Source organism: Stenella coeruleoalba (genome assembly GCF_951394435.1).
Source record: "Stenella coeruleoalba genome assembly, chromosome: 14".
NCBI lineage: Eukaryota > Metazoa > Chordata > Mammalia > Artiodactyla > Delphinidae > Stenella > Stenella coeruleoalba.
This window is the reverse complement of record NC_137160.1, coordinates 24,722,719-24,740,970: the sequence shown is the minus strand read 5'-3', so window position 1 is coordinate 24,740,970 and position 18,252 is coordinate 24,722,719. Positions and strand designations below refer to the sequence as shown.

Genomic DNA, 18,252 nt, shown 5'->3' with positions numbered 1-18,252 from the left:
GCTTATCATGTTCTAGAAATTGTGCTAAATGCTGGCGTAGTCAACAAATATTCCTTGAGGTCAGGTACTGTTATGGGTGGGGTACAGACACACAGAAATCAGACACAAACCCCTGACCTAGAGAACTTACATTCTCCGTGCTTTAAGTATTGTCTCACTTAAGACTCAAACGACAGCGTGAGGTAAAGTGACAGATGCCACAGTGTGGCTCAGGCAGCACACTCCCACCCCTGTGGACTGGGCTTTCCTGACACAGGCTGGAGAGCAAAAATGCTTCACTTTCTAGGCTCCCCTGCAGCTGGGGTTCTGCCTGCACCCCGCTTTCCCGAAGCGCTCCGGCTGAGACTTGGAAAGTGAGAGAGAGCGTCGGGCGGTGGCAGGTGCATGGGCATTTGGGCTTGGTTCCTCCTGGGCAGCTGTGGGCAGAGTTTAGTGGCTGGTCTCTTAGCTGTGTGGACGGGTGCTGAGCGCTGGGTGGGGCCGCAGCCAAGCTGCCTCTCAGTCCTGGGGAGCAACTGGCCATTTCTCCTGGCTGTGTAGCATGTAAGCTTAGTTCCCCAGCCCAGCCCGGAATTTGGTAGCTACCTAATATCCAGAAATAAATCTTTTTCTGCCTAAATTAGCTCGCGTAGACTACATGATTGCTGCAAATAACATCACCTAAAATGTGCCATTGAGCTTGAGGAGGTGGTTGGGCGGTAGATGGTTAAGAATCCACCCATTGTGGCTGAAAATCGTGTCCCCTGTTAGGCAGTGGGAAAGTATTAGGCCAAGCTGCTTCCTCCCGTGCTTAGGAAGGAGGGCTACGGCCAGGCACGGAGTTTGGGGAAGTCACCCTGTCCCTACAGGGTGACTTTGGGCTTATGTTCTTTGAGGGGCGTGTGTGGTGCTCTTTGTGGGGAAACGAGACCGTATGCGGATGTTGGATGAGGGAAGGTAGAGACTAGCAGGCGGAACCCTCCTTTGCTCCCTCTGCAGCGGCAATAGCAATGTTGAGCCTTCCAGCCCCTGAATCTAATACGCTTCCACTTACTTAGGGCTTTAATTTCACTTTTTTTTTTAAATTTTTTAGATTGATCTCTGGGAACTTAATGGATTTTTTAAATCCTACTGTAAATGGTACACTTAAAAATTTTCATTTTCTAATTGTTGCTGGCATATAGAAATACAAGTGATTTTTGTATATGACCTGGCATCCAGAAACCTTGCTCATTCTGCTAGTTTATTGGTAGATTCTTTTAGATTATCTGAAGTAACCATGTCATCTGCACAGGATGACAGTTTTTCTTTCCATCTAATCCAATCTTACCTTTTTTCTTTTTTAAAAAAACACTAGGCTAAGACCTCAGGTACTATTTCCCCCCAACACACAGTGAAATTGAAAGAATTGTACAGTGGACACCTGTATACCCACCACCTAGATTCTACCATTCTAGATTTTACGAAGCTTACCAAACTAGTTTTATCACACATCTCTCCATCCTTCTATTCATCCATCAATCCATTCTTTTCCCCTTTTTGTGATGCATTTCAAAGTAGTTGCAGACATCAGTATACTTTCCCCTAGTACTTTGGCATGTATATCATTACCTAGTACCATTTTGAATAGAAGTGTTAATGGACATCATTTTCTTGCTCCCAATCTTAGGAGGAAAGTTTTTGATATTTTAAGTATGATGTGTTTGCTGTAGGTTTTTTGTAGCTATCTTTATCAAATGGACATTTCCTTATTTTTCTAGTTTGCTTAAACACATCACCCAATGATTTTTGAATTTTATCAAAAAATTTTGTCCACACCTATTATCATTTACTTTTCTTTTTTTGCGGTACGCGGCCTCTCACTGTTGTGGACTCTCCCGTTGCGGAGCACAGGCTCTGGACGCGCAGGCTCAGCGGCCATGGCTCACAGGCCCAGCCGCTCCGCGGCATGTGGGATCTTCCCGTACCGGGGCACGAACCCATGTCCCCTGCATCGGCAGGCGGACTCTCAACCACTGCGCCACCAGGTAAGCCCTCTTTCTTTATTCTGGAAATGTGAATGACTCATTGATTTTTGAATGATAAGTCCAATTTAATCTTTTATATATTGCTAGTTTCCATTTGCTAATGTTCTGTTTAGACCTTTCACAACTACAATAACGAGAAAGACAGGCCTGCAATTTTAGTTTCTTATACTGTTCCTGTCAGATTTTTGACATCTAAGTTTATGCTGGTCTCATAAAATCAATTTGGAGGTTTTCTATTTTCTGGAAGGGTTTGTGTAAGATTGGCATTATTTCTTTCTTAGATGTTTGGCTAAATTCACTAGTGAAGCCATCTGGGCCTGTCGATTTCCTTGTGAGGAGATTTTAAATTATGTATTCAATTTAGGCAATAGATATAGGATGATTCCAATTTTCAAGACCTTCCGATGTCAGTTTTAGAAAGCTGTTTTTTTAAAAACAGAAATTTGTTCATTTAATCCAAAGCTTTATTGAGGCATAATTGACATACAAAAACTGCATATATGTAAAGTGCACAATTTGATTAGTTATGACATATGTATACACTCCTGAAACATCACTCCATCTAGATTTAGAATTTACTAGTATCTATAACATCCTCTTAAATATTTTTAACGTCTGCCTAACCTGAATGAGTTCGTCCATTTTCACTTCTGATACCGGCTATTCCTCTGTCCCACTCCCACTCTCCCACTCGTTCCCCTTCCTTGTCGATCAGCGTTGTTACGGGGTTGTCAATGCTTTTAAAGAACCAACTTTTCACTTTCTTGATTCCCTTTATCGTATATTTTTGTTCTATATTTTGGCTTTTATTTATGGGTTTCATTTGTTTCTTTAAACTTAATTTCTAGGTGGTTGCTCAGATAATTGATTTTCAGCCTTTCTTTTATTCGAACATATGCAGTTAAAGGTATAAATTTATAAGCATAGTTTCAGTTGCAACTCACAATTTTTCTTCTCCCTAAGTTTCAATATGTAGTATTTTCATTATTCAGTTTGAAATAATTCAAATTATCTTTATGATTTCTTCTTTGACAGGTGGGTTATTTAGAAATCTATTTAACTTCCAAATATATGAGGATTATTACATTATCTTTTTGTAACTGATTTCCACCTTAACTGCATTGTGGTCAAAGAACATATTTCATTGGAATTAACTCTCTTGAAGTTTGTTGAGACTTGTTTTATAGCTCAGCATACAAATTTTGGCACATGTGCCATTTGTGTTTGAAAAGGAAGCTGTTGAATGTAGTGTTCTACATGTATCTCTTTGGCCAAGTTTTCTAACTGCATTGTTTAAATTTTCTGTAACTTGATTTTTGTATGCTTGTTTTTACTATTACTGAAATAGGTGTTAAAATCTCACTACGATTGCATATTTGCCAAAATTTCCTAGTTCTATCAACTTTTAATTTTGAGATTGTATCACTAAGTGCATAAAATTTAGAATTACTACCTCTTTCTGGTATTGAATTGACTGTTATTTCTAATAAAGTTTTTGCCTTAAAGTTTGCTGTAATATTAATATATCTACACCAGTTTCTTATAGTTGCTGTTTGCTGGGTGTATATTTCTCCATCGTTTTCTTTCAAAATTCGTATTTTTTTATTAAATTTTTAATAGATTTCATTAAAAAAATTTTTAAATTTTATTATTTATTTTTGGCTGCGTTGGGTCTTCGTTGCTGCACATGGGCTTTCTCTAGTTGCAGAGAGCAGGGGCTACTCTTTGTTGTGGTGTGTGGGCTTCTCATTGCAGTGGCTTCTCTTGTTGTGGGGCATAGGCTCTAGGCGCGTGGGCTTCAGTAGTTGTGGCATGTGGGCTCAGTAGTTGTGGCTCGCAGGCTCTAGAGCGCAGGCTCAGTAGTTGGGCGCACAGGCTGAGTTGCTCCGCAGCATGTGGGATCTCCCCGGACCAGGGCTCAAACCGGTGTCCCCTGCATTGGCAGGCAGACTCTTAACCACTGAGTCACCAGGGTAGTCCTCAAAATTAGTATGTTTTAAAAGTGTCTCTTGTAAACAGCATATAGTTGTTTTAATTTTCATTTTTTACTGTTAAATTCTTTTCTTCTAAGTTTTATTGAGATGTAATTGACATACAGCACTGTACAAGTTTGAAGTGTACAGAATAATGATTTGACTTACATATACCATGAAATGATTACCACAGTAAGTTTAGTGATCACCCATCATCTCATATAGATACAAAATTAAAGGAATAGAAAAAAAAATTTTTCCTTGTGATAAGAACTCTTAGGATGTATTCTTTTAACAATGGTCATATATAACTTACAGTAGTATTAAATTATATTTATCATGTTGTACATTACACCCCTAGATCTTACAACTACTATGGTAATTCTTTTTAAATCAAGCCTGACAATCTTTGTCAACACTTGAGTGTTAGTTAGTCCATTTACATTTAATGTAATAACGGATTTATCATGTATATCTTACAAACTGCTTTCTATTTGTACCACCTATTCTTTTATTCCCTCCTTTTGCAGTTCTTAAACCTGTTCATTGAATTATTCCATATTCCCTCATTGGCTTGAAAGTTATACACCTTTTAACTAATATTTATTACAATACACATCCTAGACTTATCAAAGTCTAACATTAAATTGGATTTTTAAAAACTCTCTTCTTGGATGATGCAAGGGGCTTAGAACACTTAAACCCTATTAAAGCCCTCCCCACCTATATACCTTTACTTGAGCACATTTCGATATATATTTAAACTTCACAAGACATAATTATTTTTATGTAGTTAGTATTTATGTTGACCTGTGCATTTCTCATTTTCATTGCTCTTCAATCTTTCCTGAAGCTCTATCCTTACATTTGGGATCATTTTCCTTCTGCCTTTAGAATACTTTTAATTTTCCTTTAGGGTATGTGTGCTGATGAATTCTTCCAGCTGTTTATGTAAAAATGTCTTTATTTCTTCCGCATGCTTGCAGGATATTTTCCCCAATTAGAAAATTCTAGGTTGGCAGTCATTTTCTTTCAGCACTTCAAAGGCTGCTTCTGCTGAGAAGTTAGCTGTCAGTTTAATTGTTGCTCCTTTGATGGTAATCCCTCTCCTACCCATGCCTCACCCCTCAGTAGCTTTAAAATTTTTCCTTTTCCTTGGTTTTCAACAGTTTTACTGTGATGTGTCTAGGTGTGGATTGTGTTTTATTTATCCCATTTGCGATTTGTTGGGCCTTCTTGAATTTATGGTTTGAAATATTTCATGAGTTTTGGAAAAGTTCTCAGCCAATATTTATTTAACTATCCCACTCTTTTACGCTTTTGATATCCTCACTGTATCCTTCATGTCTCTTAACCCTCTATTTGCTATCTTTTTAAAATTTATTTATTTTTGGCTGCAGTGGGTCTTTGTTGCTGCACGTGGGCTTTCTCTAGTTGCGGCAAGCGGTGGCTTCTCTTGTTGTGGACCACGGGCTCTACGTGTGCAGGCTTCAGTAGTTGTGGCACGCGGGCTCAGTAATTGTGGCTCACAGGCTCAGTAGTTGTGGCTCATGGGCTCTAGAGCACAGGCTCAGTAGTTGTGGTGCATGGGCTTAGTTGCTCTGGGGCATGTGGGATCTTCCCAGACCTGGGCTTAAACCCGTGTCCCCTGCATCGGCAGGTGGATTCTTAACCACTGCACCACCAGGGAAGCCCTATCTTTTTGATTCTGGTTTTGCTCTGACTTTTCACCTTACTCAAGTTATAGAATTGCAAGTTTTCTAATTGCGTTGTTGAAATTTTCTGTAACTTGATTTTCTATAACTTTGACTTTTCACCTCTTCTTGAGCCCATCCACTGAATTATTCTGCATTTTTGTTATATTTTTCAGTTCTAGAATTTCCACTTGGTCCCTTTTATTGTTTCTAATTCTCTGAAATTCTTGGGCACGTGCTTTTTTTCCCTTTAACACAGAAAGCACAGGTGTTTCAAATTCTGTGAGACATCTGGAGCATGGGCATCTGGAAAATGCCCATTTTCCCCCTCTGGTATTTTTTTTTTTTTTTTTTTTTTTTTTTTTGCTGTACACAGGCCTCTCACTGTTGTGGCCTCTCCCGTTGCGGAACACAGGCTCTGGACGCGCAGGCTCAGTGGCCATGGCTCACGGGCCCAGCCGCTCCGCGGCATGTAGGATCTTCCTGGACCGGGGCATGAACCCGCGTCCCCTGCATCGGCAGGTGGACTCTCAACCACTGTGCCACCAGGGGAGCCCTTCCCTCTGGTTTTAATTCATGTAATTTATATTATTTGGTCTTCTCATATACCTGGATATTTGATTGTAACAGAAATAATTTGAGGCCTTGGGTTGTGCTCCTGTCTTAAGTCAGCTTGGGCTGTTATAACAAAATACCATAGACTGGGTGGCTTAAACAAGAGACATTGATTTCTCAGTTCTGAAAAGTATGAAAAGGTTGGAAAGTCCAAGATTAAGGTGCTGGTTGATTACATTCCTGGTGAGGGCTTTCCTCCTGGCTTATAAACAGTGGTCTCTTCGCTGTGTCTCCACATGTTGGAGAGAAAGATTTCTCTCATGTCTCTTCTTATAAGGGCACTAATCTCATCATGGGGCTCCACCATCATGACCTCACCTAAACCTAATTACTTCCCAAAGGCTCTACCTACTCATACCATCACACTGGGGGTTAGGGCTCAATACGTGAAATTTGGAGGATACATTCAGTCTGTAACAGTTCATGTCCTCCAGAGAGAACATACATTTGCTAAGCACTGGGGCCACTAGTAATCTGGTTTCACCTCAATCCACATTCGGTGACTGAGGTGATTTAGAAGCTGGGTCACAGTACCCATGAAAGATAGTCTGCTGATAGTAATGGAGTACCAGGTAATCCAAACCAACCCTCCAGCTAAGGGGAACTTGGAAATCTGGATGAAATATTTTAAAATTTTGTTGCAGTCAGCCCAGAGCCAACAGAATCGTGAAGCATTACCTGGTTAGTCGTATGAGACTGCTTTCCTTCTGGAGGGGAGCTTCTGCTACTTCCAGAGGCTGTGTCTGAGTAGCTGGCACTTTTGATAGCTTTGTGAAGTCAGGACGGTAGGGGTTGCCATACATGACCTGATCAAGCGGGTGGGGAGCTCCTGATGAATCTCCCTGGCTTTGGGTGGGAGATCCCAAACGGACGTACACTAATGAGATCAAATTTTATGCTTTGAATTCTTAAAAAATAAAAATGCATTATTTGCTGTGGCTTGTGCTATAATCCATTCCTCAGCTGTGTCATATTCATAGGAAGCATGGCTCTTTGTCAGAGACTAGAAGCTCCCTGACTCCTGGAAGCGACGTAGGACACTGGAATAGCCCTGAATTTGGTGTCAGTATGCCCAGGGATCAGCCCCTAATATCAAATGGCAGCTACAGAAACTGCAGGCATAGTGCTTAGCAGGAGATTAAGAGACCAAGGGGTTGACCTTGCAAACTCAAGCTTATAAAGTATCAGAAAGTACCACACCTCTAATTTATGGCTCTGGAAAGCAGTGACTCAGTTATGCAGAGAGCTACAACGTCTAATGCAAAACCCTGGCTCCACAGAACCTACAGGGCAGTATGTTGCCTAAAGAATGATATATTAAGAAATTTAGGGCCTAAAAGCACCCCCCACTAAACGTTCCTCTTGGGGGTACCCTAAACAAGCTGGAGGAAGCTACTGAGTGTTCTGATTGACACTGGTCCTATGTTCTTTCCTCTCTCCGTCTTCTACAGTTCCTGCGATTTCCTTCCGAAGGAGAGGACTGTGTGTGCAGTGTACTTTCTATGCTCCGGGGATCTTCTTTTCTTTCCTTTCTCTGTCTTTGTCCTTGAGCTGCTCCACAGCCTTGCTTCCATCTGCACTGTTGAATGGTGGCCATCCTGTGATGCCAACCTTGCGAGGCTGTTGTTTACAGATCCTGTGACACCAGCCTCAGTGGGTGATGTGGGAACCAGAGTTATAATTCTGAAGCTTTTTTGCACAGTGCCTTGAACTCTCGATAGGAAAGGTGCTATTGAAAGGGGCACATTCTTTTATAAATAAATATTATGACAGAACCCTTTGTTGAAGAGATGACACGTTGCAATAACAGCTCCGTATCTTGGGTAAAATCAGATGTTAATTTACATTCAAACACATGATGGTCCTGTATTGCCTCATTCTACACATTTTTACTTTGTGGAAAACCAAACAATTTCTAAGCAAATTAATGCAAGCATAATTCAAGTTTATCGTTTAAATTTATTGTCATGTAATAAATCTTCCACAAAAATAAAGAGGAGACTCCTGGCAGATTTGCAGAGTGGAAGCAGTGATGCAGTGGTGTCTGGGAGTGTGTACTCACACACTTCCTCCGAGGCTGTAGCCCCAGCTGAGCTTTTAGGCCAGCGAGCACTTCTACTGTGTGATTAATTAAAAGTGGCGGGGAGGGAGGGAGAGGACACTGCCAGAGAACGGGGCTTTGGGGGCACCTGGTGAGCCAGGTGGCCTGGGGAAGAGACTGCAGGACTCCCTCGATCAAGGCTTTCTTGGTAGTTTGCGCTCGATGACCAAGTTCTGGGGGACCGTATCTCCTCCTGTCACAAGAACTGACGGTCCTGCAGCCCAGTGACTCTTAGTTCTGGGGTCCTACCAGGGGCTCAGCTGCTCCATGTGACCCTTTAAAAATTGTGTTTTGGTTTAAATGAAGGAAAGCAGATCAAAGTGCTTTGGAAACAAATTAAAGCTATATATCACGTTCCCATATAGGAAATAAAAATAATTGCTACCTGAAATGATAATCCGATCATGTCCCCTTTCTGACTGGAGGATTCCTCCTTCCATCTTCCCACTGCCTCTCCCCACGAGCCAGACTACGCAGACGCGCTTCACATGACTCGTCTGCGGGTCTGAGGCCCTGTCCGTGCGACCTTAGGCAAGAACCAGAGTCCCCAGCCACTCGTGCAGACACGTCAGAGGCCTGAGGCCGAGGAAGCAGCGGGCAGGCCGCACACGCCTCCTGGGTCCACCCGCCAGTGACGGCCCTTCCTCAGTCAGTCAGCCGCAGGGAGCTTCGGTCTCAGCCCCTGTCCTGATGAAGATGAAACTGCCTGGCCGACCTCAGAGGCTGCTGAGGTGATGGAGCGGCCAGGCTTTTCATGAGCGGAAACCACACGGACGTGCACTGACACGTCATGCTTTCAGCCTTTCCCAGAGCTCGGTGTGACAGAAGCTGTCTCCTCCCAGACCCTCAGAAGATGGTGATGAACCAAAATGACTCCAGCCTCCAGGCCGGGGACACAGGGACAGGGGAGAGAAGCTGCCTCCGATACAGATTAGGCAACGGCAGGCTGAAACGGGTGCTCGGTCGGTCTCATCTGGGATTATGTGCTTCCTATGCAGAAAAGCAAATACTTCTGTGTCTTTGAGAGTGAAACTAGGCCGTGAAGGGGTGGCCATGGACCTAGAGCGTGACTCGAAAGGCAGGTCCCCTCTGTCCTCAGTGCCCACTGCTCTGCTCAGGGCGACCCCAGCGGCTGTTTCCCTCAGAGAAGCTCAGGGAGACAACTGCGATCACACAGGCCCCAAAGAGTTTAAACAAAGTCAGAAGCGGAGAGAAAAACATGTGTTTACTCTCATGTGGAATACTGTATTAATCAAATCGGTCTCCTTTTTCTCCTATTAGTCTAGACTCCAACTTCATTCAGCTACAGCTCAGAGGCCAAATCCACAAAAAAGCTAACCCGGGCTTCATGAGAAGGAGCCACTTCTTTCTTTGAGGGAAAGATTCCAGGATCTAAAGGCTTATATCCAACCGCCCAGGCTTATATCATGGGCCTTCTGAAAGGCAACTGCATGCATACACGGCTTCATTTCCTTATTAATTCCTGTCTTGTCATCTTTTCAGGTTGGTATTTCTCAATGTTGAAACACACACACACACATGACCAAAACAAAAATCCTGAACATGCAGCGGGGGAAAAGAAAAAAAGAAAAGAAAAGAAAAGAAAAAGAAGTATGTACTGGTACAGTGTTATACGCCTAAGGCATCAGGTTCCTGGAAAAGCTCTAGATTTTTGGTTTAGAAATAAAATTGCATGTGAAATAGCAGGTTTTTACATTTATTATTGTTGTGTAACTCCCCTCCCTTTTTGCACTATAATCTAAACTGAGTGACCTACTGCCAACTGGCACCAATTCTCCAAACCCAAGTGTGCAAGGAAAACACGACTGTGTGACCCTCTTTAATAGAAGACGCACCAGGGCATCTGTCTACCTCTGCTCCCCAGAAAGAAAATAACTAGAAGGGCTGCTTGGCTGGAGGGGGTCAGGGTGGGAGACGGCGTCCCGTCCTCAGTCGGAATCCATCGTGAACAGCTGGATGTCCTGAGGGTTCCAGTACAGGCCTACCGCTGAGTTGTACACCAGGGACCAGACATAGGGGATAAAAAACTCCTCGGGCTGCTCCTCTTCCACATATTTGAATTTCAGTTCTGGAAATTTCTGCAACGAAAACAGGATGATGTAATCAATCTCACAGCCCCATTGGAAAGCAGCAGCAGTTTATACGCGGCGTGTGTGCAGGGTGCAGGGAGCCCACCTTCCCTGACTGGTCGGGGCCACAGATCCAGCTTCCAGATGACTCTGGAGGACACGTGAATCACCTGTAGGAAGGGCACAACCCCACCGGCCCTGGTCAGGGACGTCAGTGTGCTGAGAGGAGCAGGGACCTGGACGGGACGAGGTGGGGTGAGAAACCTCAGGGAGGGAAACAGGCCCCGCCCAGGTACAGACAGCATTCAACAAAGACTATCTACCGCACCACTGGGATACTGATGGCTGGGCCTCCTTGAGACGCTTCCCTCTCAGGGCTGCGTCACCGTGGAGGTGACGACTTCCCTTCACAGCTCCTCAGACTTGACTGTGCAGGCAGGCAGCGCCCATGGTGGGCCTCGGTCAGGGCTGGGGGCAGCAGTGGCTCTGCACAGCTCAAGCCCCCTCTTCCTCCTCCTGGCGGAGGGGGCGGTGGGGATGCTCCGGCTTTGCGGCGGGTGCAGTGGAGGTGATTCCTGGCTCTACAAAGGCTTCCAGGCGACCGGGCCGCTCTCTGCAGTCCCGGCTGGTAAGTGAGAACACGTGCAGTTTTGAGGTCCTGCAAGTAGCACTTCCACTGCAGCGTTTCACCAGGATTCGGGCTTTTGATTTTCTAATTTTACTCCTGACCTATTTATTCCAGCCAGGGCAGAGGAAGTAATTCCTCCTTCAGCAGCCTGAGGGGCCGCTGGCATCTACTAAAAGCCCCCGGGCTGCCTCCCAGGCGAAGGTGATTCTGACAGGAGTGGCTGCAGTTTGGTGACCTGTGTCCCAGGTGGGGCGGGGAGAAGAGGGCAACAGTGTCCTAAGACGAGGGGTATGGCGGAAGGTCGCGGGAGGGGGCTGAAAGGGACAAGAGGGGAAACACACACACAGAACGTGTGGCCCACGAGGGCAGAGATTTCTATGCCCGTTTTGTTTGCCGCTGTGTCCCCTTAAAGGGTGGCCAGACACTTAATAAACCATTTGATGAATGAATCAATGAGTCAATCACCCATATAAGGACCAACATGTCCCAGGCACAATGATAAACACTTTAGGTATATTATCTTGTTCAATCCCTCTTATGTGAGTTATTCATTGATTATCATACTGGTTGAATGTCTGCTTCCCTGCACCAGGCCACGTGTGCACCAGGGCCTGGAGATACACAGTCCCTGTCCTCACAGAAGGTGCCTTCTCGTGGAGCAGAGGGACAAACAGAAGCAGCAGCAGCAACAAAACAATGATAACAGAGTAGGAAGAAGGGAGGGACTAGGGGCTCGAGGCCTGAGGGAGGTGGGGAGGGGCAGCCAGATGAAGAGGGAAGCGTGTTCTTTCTGAGGGAGCAGCACGGAGGGAAGGCATGAGGTGCTTGACGCTGGAGGGAAGAGGAGGGGCGGAGGGAGAGTAAGCCCTGGTGAGCAGGGCCCGGAGGGGAGGACGCCGCCACGTGAAGAATCCTGGCCTCCACAAGAAGGGCCCAGAAGCCTTTGAAGGGTCTCAGAAGGGGACCAGATGAGAGTGGCTCTGTGCAGGGACCACTCCGATCACAGAGTGGAGAAATGGAGGGCATCCGGCTGGGACAGGGCCTGGTCCAGGTGAAGGGCAAATGGGTCTGAACTAAAATGACCCTAGTTGGGTGGATTTAAAAGATTTTAAAGAGAAAAGGGGGTGGAGGGAGTAGGGGAGCCACACACACACCCAGAGTTAGACGCGCAGGCTCAGCGGCCATGGCTCACGGGCCCAGCCGCTCCACGGCATGTGGGATCTTCCCGGACCGGGGCACGAACCCACGTCCTCTGCATCGGCAGGTGGACTCTCAACCACTGCGCCACCAGGGAAGCCCCAGAGTTAGAGATTTTTAAGACATTTGCAATGATTAAGACTAAACATCTAAGTGCTGGATCCTCAGAGTTCCAGAATGATGCCAGAGGGGTGGCGTTAAGCAGGAAATGCTTTGTGGCAAGGTGAGTTTTGAGCTAGATCTTAAAGAACTGTATAGGAATTCGTGCAAAGGAGGGTCCTCTGGTCATGCATGTTACTTCAGCATACCACAGACGGCACAGCCCCCATCTGTTATGGCTTTAACGAAAACCAATTCTATTCCACAGCTCCCAGGGCATCAGTAAATATAGAATATACACAAATGGGTTTTATAAGTGGCCCAGACTCCAGCAATACCTACCCCTATATCCTCCCTCATACACTTTTTACCCCATACTTTGCAAAACTACTCATGTTTAATGCAAACCTAAGCCTTTTCAGACCACCAGTGTTTCAAATCAGTTCTTTATTATCATCAGTGTAAGGCTGGACGTCTCCGTGTGTGCTGAGGGCCATAATGTTTACAGTGCAGAGGACAACTTCTCCCACTGCGCTCGCGGGGTCAGTCTGGCTGACAAGGTGTGATCAGCTCAGGGATATGACACTACTTCCAGCACGTGCTGATCTGACTGGAATTCAGCTAGGTCCCCCAGCTTTCCATTCCCTTGTCATCCACTCAGTAAGTCTCCTTGAATCCCTCCCACCCTGGGCCGAATCTCCCCCATTCTCTGGGTGCACCATAGCCGCTCAGCAGCTGGGTGGTCTCTGGGGGCCTGGGGCATCCTTGATGAGCCTCCTCACATGTTCTGTGCTGCTTCCGGCCTGGCATGGGGTTCTCAGGTGTGGGGACAGGGTTCCTGGAGGCGGCAATAGGCCTCTGTCATGGAATCAGGTGTCTTATAGGTAGCCACACAATGATCTCCTTTTCCATGAAAAGTCTGCCTTTGCAGCGGTAGGGTACGGCAAGCAGCCGCCACCAACCGAGCACTCCCTGGGCACCAGGTCGGTCTGGAGGCTCCCCACTCGTGTCGCGGTCAGTCACCACGCTGTCCTGCTGAGGCCCACGTGGCCAACCCCACCAATGGAAGGTGAAGCGGGGCCTGGAGCAGCTAGGTCACACAGCCTGTGGGCTGGAGTCAAGATTGAAGCCTGGGTCTGAATGGGTGGGAAGGTCAGTTTGAAAAGATACCACGGTCATAGCCACCCTAGTGCTTTGTCCTAAAATCCAATTCTCCAAGGCTCCATGGGGCCCTTCGGGGTTAGTCCTGTGCCCTTTCACCGTATGGACAGAATGCAGCACACACACTACTGGTCCTGACAGAAATGACCGAACCCACAATGATGTCAAGAATCAAGAAAGTATGGGGGACTGTGTGTGAAGAAGAAAAGAACTTTACCCCCTGATAATGAGGACGCAAGTCCTAGTTCTTGGAATGGCCTCAACTTTAGAAAACTTCTCATGCTGTCTTGGAGAGAAGTGAGGGGCTGGGGGAGCAGAGGTGGTGGTTTGAAAAGGCCAGAGCCCCCTGCATTGCCTCTTTCAGCTGGAATAATAACCTCCTACATTTCTAAGTGGTAACGTCACCAATAAGGCTTCTTGCTCATAGTGATAAAAATGACTAAAAGATGTGAAACCTTTTCTCCAGCGAGTGACGTATTTAGGGGTGTTCCTAGGAAGACAGGCCTTAGGAAAGGGTGTGAGGCAACTTACCCGAGACTGCTCTCTGCACCTCCAGGGAGGGTGGGATGGGAAGTAAAACGAGCAAGCTGTTTTCCTAAGAATTCCCTCCAACTGAATTAAAGAAACTTAGGCAAAACCTGCTCAGTGGGGTGGCACTATGTTCATGTGCTGGCACTCAGTCTACCCGTCCTCATGGGTTTGGGGAAATTCTGATGACTTTCCAGTTAGAAAGAGTAATGAATCAAAGACTGCCTTTAGATCACACATAGGCAGATCTAGGAAAAGGCCACCAGGAGAAGTACCTGGAACCCCCGTGGTTACCCTACCCACCACCTGGTAAAAACGGAGCTGACAATGCCTCCTTTTTAGTCTTGGCTCGAGTTTAAGTCAAAACAATAATCCATCTTACTCTGGAGTAAGTGTCGTAAACAAAATCTCAATGTAGGGTGATATCCAGAGTGGCAAGAATATCCATATCTAATATAAAATAGTACATAAAAAATACTATAAAAAAGCATCAACTTTACCTGACAACAGCAATGTATTTCATTATGAAGTTTTTCAAGCTGATCAATGATTATTTCTATGGAAGTTCTCCATAAAAACTTAATTAATTCTGAGATTATGGGTAACGTTTATAGCTACCATAACTGATTACGTATTACATAGCAGGAATGTTCAAACACTTGACATATAGTTACTCATTTAATCTTCGAAGTAACTAGAAAAAGTACCTGAAAAGCAGGCATATGATCCGAGTCCTAGCCCCACCTTTCCTCATTCATTCATTCATTCATTCATTCAGCAAATACGTACTGAGGGCCTACTGTGTAGCAAGCACAGTACTAAAAACATAGCTGTGAATGACATGCATACAATCTCAGCATTTAAGAGCTGAAAGGAAATCCAGTCCGTATTAGCCAGGTGACTTGGGACAAGTCTTGTACCCTCACTCAGACTCAGGCTCTTAAAAGGTGGAGTTTCCTCTACTCTGAGACTTTGAATTTAACCGTTCTATTTCACAGAAATGAGATGAGCCATGGAAAAGCGCCTCACACACTTTTGACGAAGCACTCAGTAAATGTTGCTATTATGACTGACATTGAAGTGATATGCAAATGTAAGGTATGCTCTTATTTTAGAACTTTCAGTGATCAAATCTAAAGACTAGAAATACCCCCTGGCCTGGTCCTAAGCCCGTGTCTCTTATTCTACCCAACTGGACACTTCTCACTTGGCAACCCTGTTTCCTGACTCTGTTATTAATAACAGAAACATAGGATTTCCCTGGTGGCACAGTGGTTAAGAATCCGCCTGCCAATGCAAGGGACACAGGTTTGAGCCCTGGTCCAGGAATATTCCACATGCCGCGGAGCAGCTAAGCCCACGCACCACAACTACTGAGCCTGTGCTCTAGAGCCCGCGAGCCATAACTACTGAAGCCCGCACGCCTAGGGCCCGTGCTCCGCAACAAGAGAAGCCACCGCAATGAGAAGCCCGCACACCGCAACGAAGAGTAGCCCCCCGCTCGCCTCAACCAGAGAAAAGCCCGCACACAGCAACGAAGACCCAACACAACCAAAACCCATAAATAAATAAAATAAAATAATAAAATAATTTATTAAAAAAAGAAACATAAAGAACCTGGGCCTCCCCACGTGAAAACCCAGGAACAAGTGCTGACAAATGGCTTAAAAGCGACAGACTCATCTGCATTAACTTTTTTTTTTTTGCGGAGCACAGGCTCCAGACGCGCAGGCTCAGCGGCCATGGCTCATGGGTCCAGCCGCTCCGCGGCATGTGGGATCCTCCCGGACCGGGGCACGAACCCGTGTCCCCTGCATCGGCAGGCGGACTACCAACCACTGCGCCACCAGGGAAGCCCTCCATTAACACTTTTAAAGAACAAAGTTCTGTCACTGCAAGAAGCTAGGTTCTGAAGAACTGCCTTCTGTCCGTCTCAGAGTCCTCACTTGGTGAACGGTGAGTTAAGTGAACGAACGCATGGCTTCACGTCTGCCCACAATCCTGTGACGTAGCTGTTTAACTCAACTCAACTGCGGGGAGCGTGCGGCCGTGTGATGAGAAGAGAAGGGTCACCTCTAAGCCGTATTTGACACCAGGCTCACCGTCTCCCTGGCTGATTATGTGGCATGTTCAACAACCTCCGACAGGGGTGTGGCATCTAACCCCGAGGGGCCCTGGCTGAAGCGGCTGAGGTGACCAGGAGCGAGGACGCCGAGGCCGGGCCTTCTGCTGGCTCACAGGGCCCACCCTGCTCAGGGGAAGTGACGCGCTGACAGTGCCCACGTGCCGGTGCTTTTCACTTCGCCCACGACCACCCGGGTAGCAAAAGCGGCACCTCTCAGCTCATCGGCATATCTCCTTCATGGCAATTGGGGATTAGCTTGTGCATGTGTTTGTTTACTCAGGTACCATCTGAGTAAACCCCAGGAGGGCAGGGACCTTGCGAGCATCTGGCATACTACTGACACTTAGGAGATGCTTGTTGAATGATGAGTTCAATGAACAAGCGCATGACTTCAAATCTGCACATAATCCTGTGACACATATTAACTCTACTGAATGACTAAGAAAACCAAGGTTCAAAAGGATAACACGCCAAAGAGGACAGAGCTAGGAAGCGGTAGAGCCAGAGGCTGAATGAAACTACACCTCTCCTCTGCGGCCTCTCCAGAGTCAGCAGGTGCTCAGCTGCGTGCTTCTTGAAAATGTCTATATCCTGCATGGACGGGAGGTTTCCATGTCTTTCCAATAATGATAATGTGCCTCAAACACTTCTTCCATGTCCCCCGGCCACCAAGTTGCTAGCCTTTTGTGCCTGAGTGTCCTCACGGGGAAGGGATGGAACTGATCTCCGGCTCTGGAGTCCAGGTGACCCCAGGCTGGGGGTCAGGAGGCCTTGGCTCTGTCTTGGCTCAGCTACTGGCAGGCTGAAGAGTTTGGGGCCAGTCACAGCATTTCTCCAGGACTCAGGTGTCTCACCTTGTGTAAAATGAAGGACCTTTAAGCTCCTTCTGATTCCGTTGGATGTGGTTTTACGAGATGACCCCAGTAAGGTCTACACACTGGCATTCTCTGCATGCCTCCCGGGCTCTGCTGGGCCCACCTGGAGAAAGGGCTGAATGAGTTGGGTTCAGCGGGAACCCCCAAGTCAGGCACTTGCTGGTTTGCACTTAGCCAGGCTTCACCTGGGGGCAGTCTCAGCGGAGAAGGTCAATATCTGAAGGTTCCTGAGCTGTCCTGTGGGTTGACAGCAGCTGGTTTTAAGACTGAGACTCCCAATTGCTTAAAATCAAGACAAACGGGAGACCATGGTTGAGCTGCTGTGGCCTGAGAGCTCGTGGCTAAGTGGGCTGAGGTCCCAGGCGTGGCCCCGTCTGTGCTAGAGAATGAAGGCCCGGCCCCTTCCATGGAGCGCGCACCACTGGACATGCGGGAACCCAAAGAGCAAGCACAAACAGAGCAGCAGGGACACACTTCTATTACGAGCAAAACCCGAACACTGCAGACAGCACGCTCGCACGCCCCTTGAGCTCCAGCACCAGTTCCTCTCGCCTCAAGGCTACAAGTGAGCTGTGAGATATATATATATATATTTTTTGCAACTTCCCTGTAACTCTATTTTTTTTATTCTTTATACAATTTTTTTTAACATTTTTATTGGAGTATAATTGCTTTACAATGGTATGTTAGTTTCTGATATTATTTCTTGAGTTACCTGCTTGAAACTTTTCACCGGCACTTAAAAGGTTCATAAAGGGGGATAAAGCATAATTAGCAAGAAGAACAGAGCATGTTCTCTAGGACGGGCTACAACGAAGTGAGCATAACAAAGCACAAGGGAAGAAGATTCCTTTTTCCTGCAATGAGTTGTTTTTAAGACAGTGTACTGGGAACAATTTGAAAGGGTGAATAATAGGCATAAATTGCAAAAGAGTTTGGAAAACACTGTTCAGTTGACCTGACTGAATGGGAATGCAGCCTCGGTGTAACTAGCTGTGTCCAAGCTGCACCAAGTTTGACACCCCCCAAGTCTCCCCGTCTATCTAGCCAGACAGAGAGCCCACATGGGCTGAGAGTGAAACAGACTTTCTTAAAAACATGTGCTCCTCGGGACTTCCCTGGCGCTCCAGTGGTTAGGACCCAGCGCTTTCACTGCCGCG

At 46.2% G+C, this 18,252-nt stretch overlaps 1 protein-coding gene across 2 annotated transcripts in view; it reads right to left on the bottom strand.

Annotated features, from left to right (window-relative positions):
• Positions 1-4,329: 4,329 nt before the first annotated feature.
• The window catches only part of DYM (dymeclin), a 377,292-nt gene continuing 363,369 nt past the window's right edge, over positions 4,330-18,252 (bottom strand). For both annotated transcript variants that reach the window (XM_079941933.1, XM_079941932.1), the window contains one exon: positions 4,330-10,488. In XM_079941933.1, the coding sequence (XP_079798059.1) occupies positions 10,339-10,488 (150 nt within the window). In that variant the 3' untranslated portion in view covers positions 4,330-10,338. The remainder of the gene's footprint in view (positions 10,489-18,252) is intronic.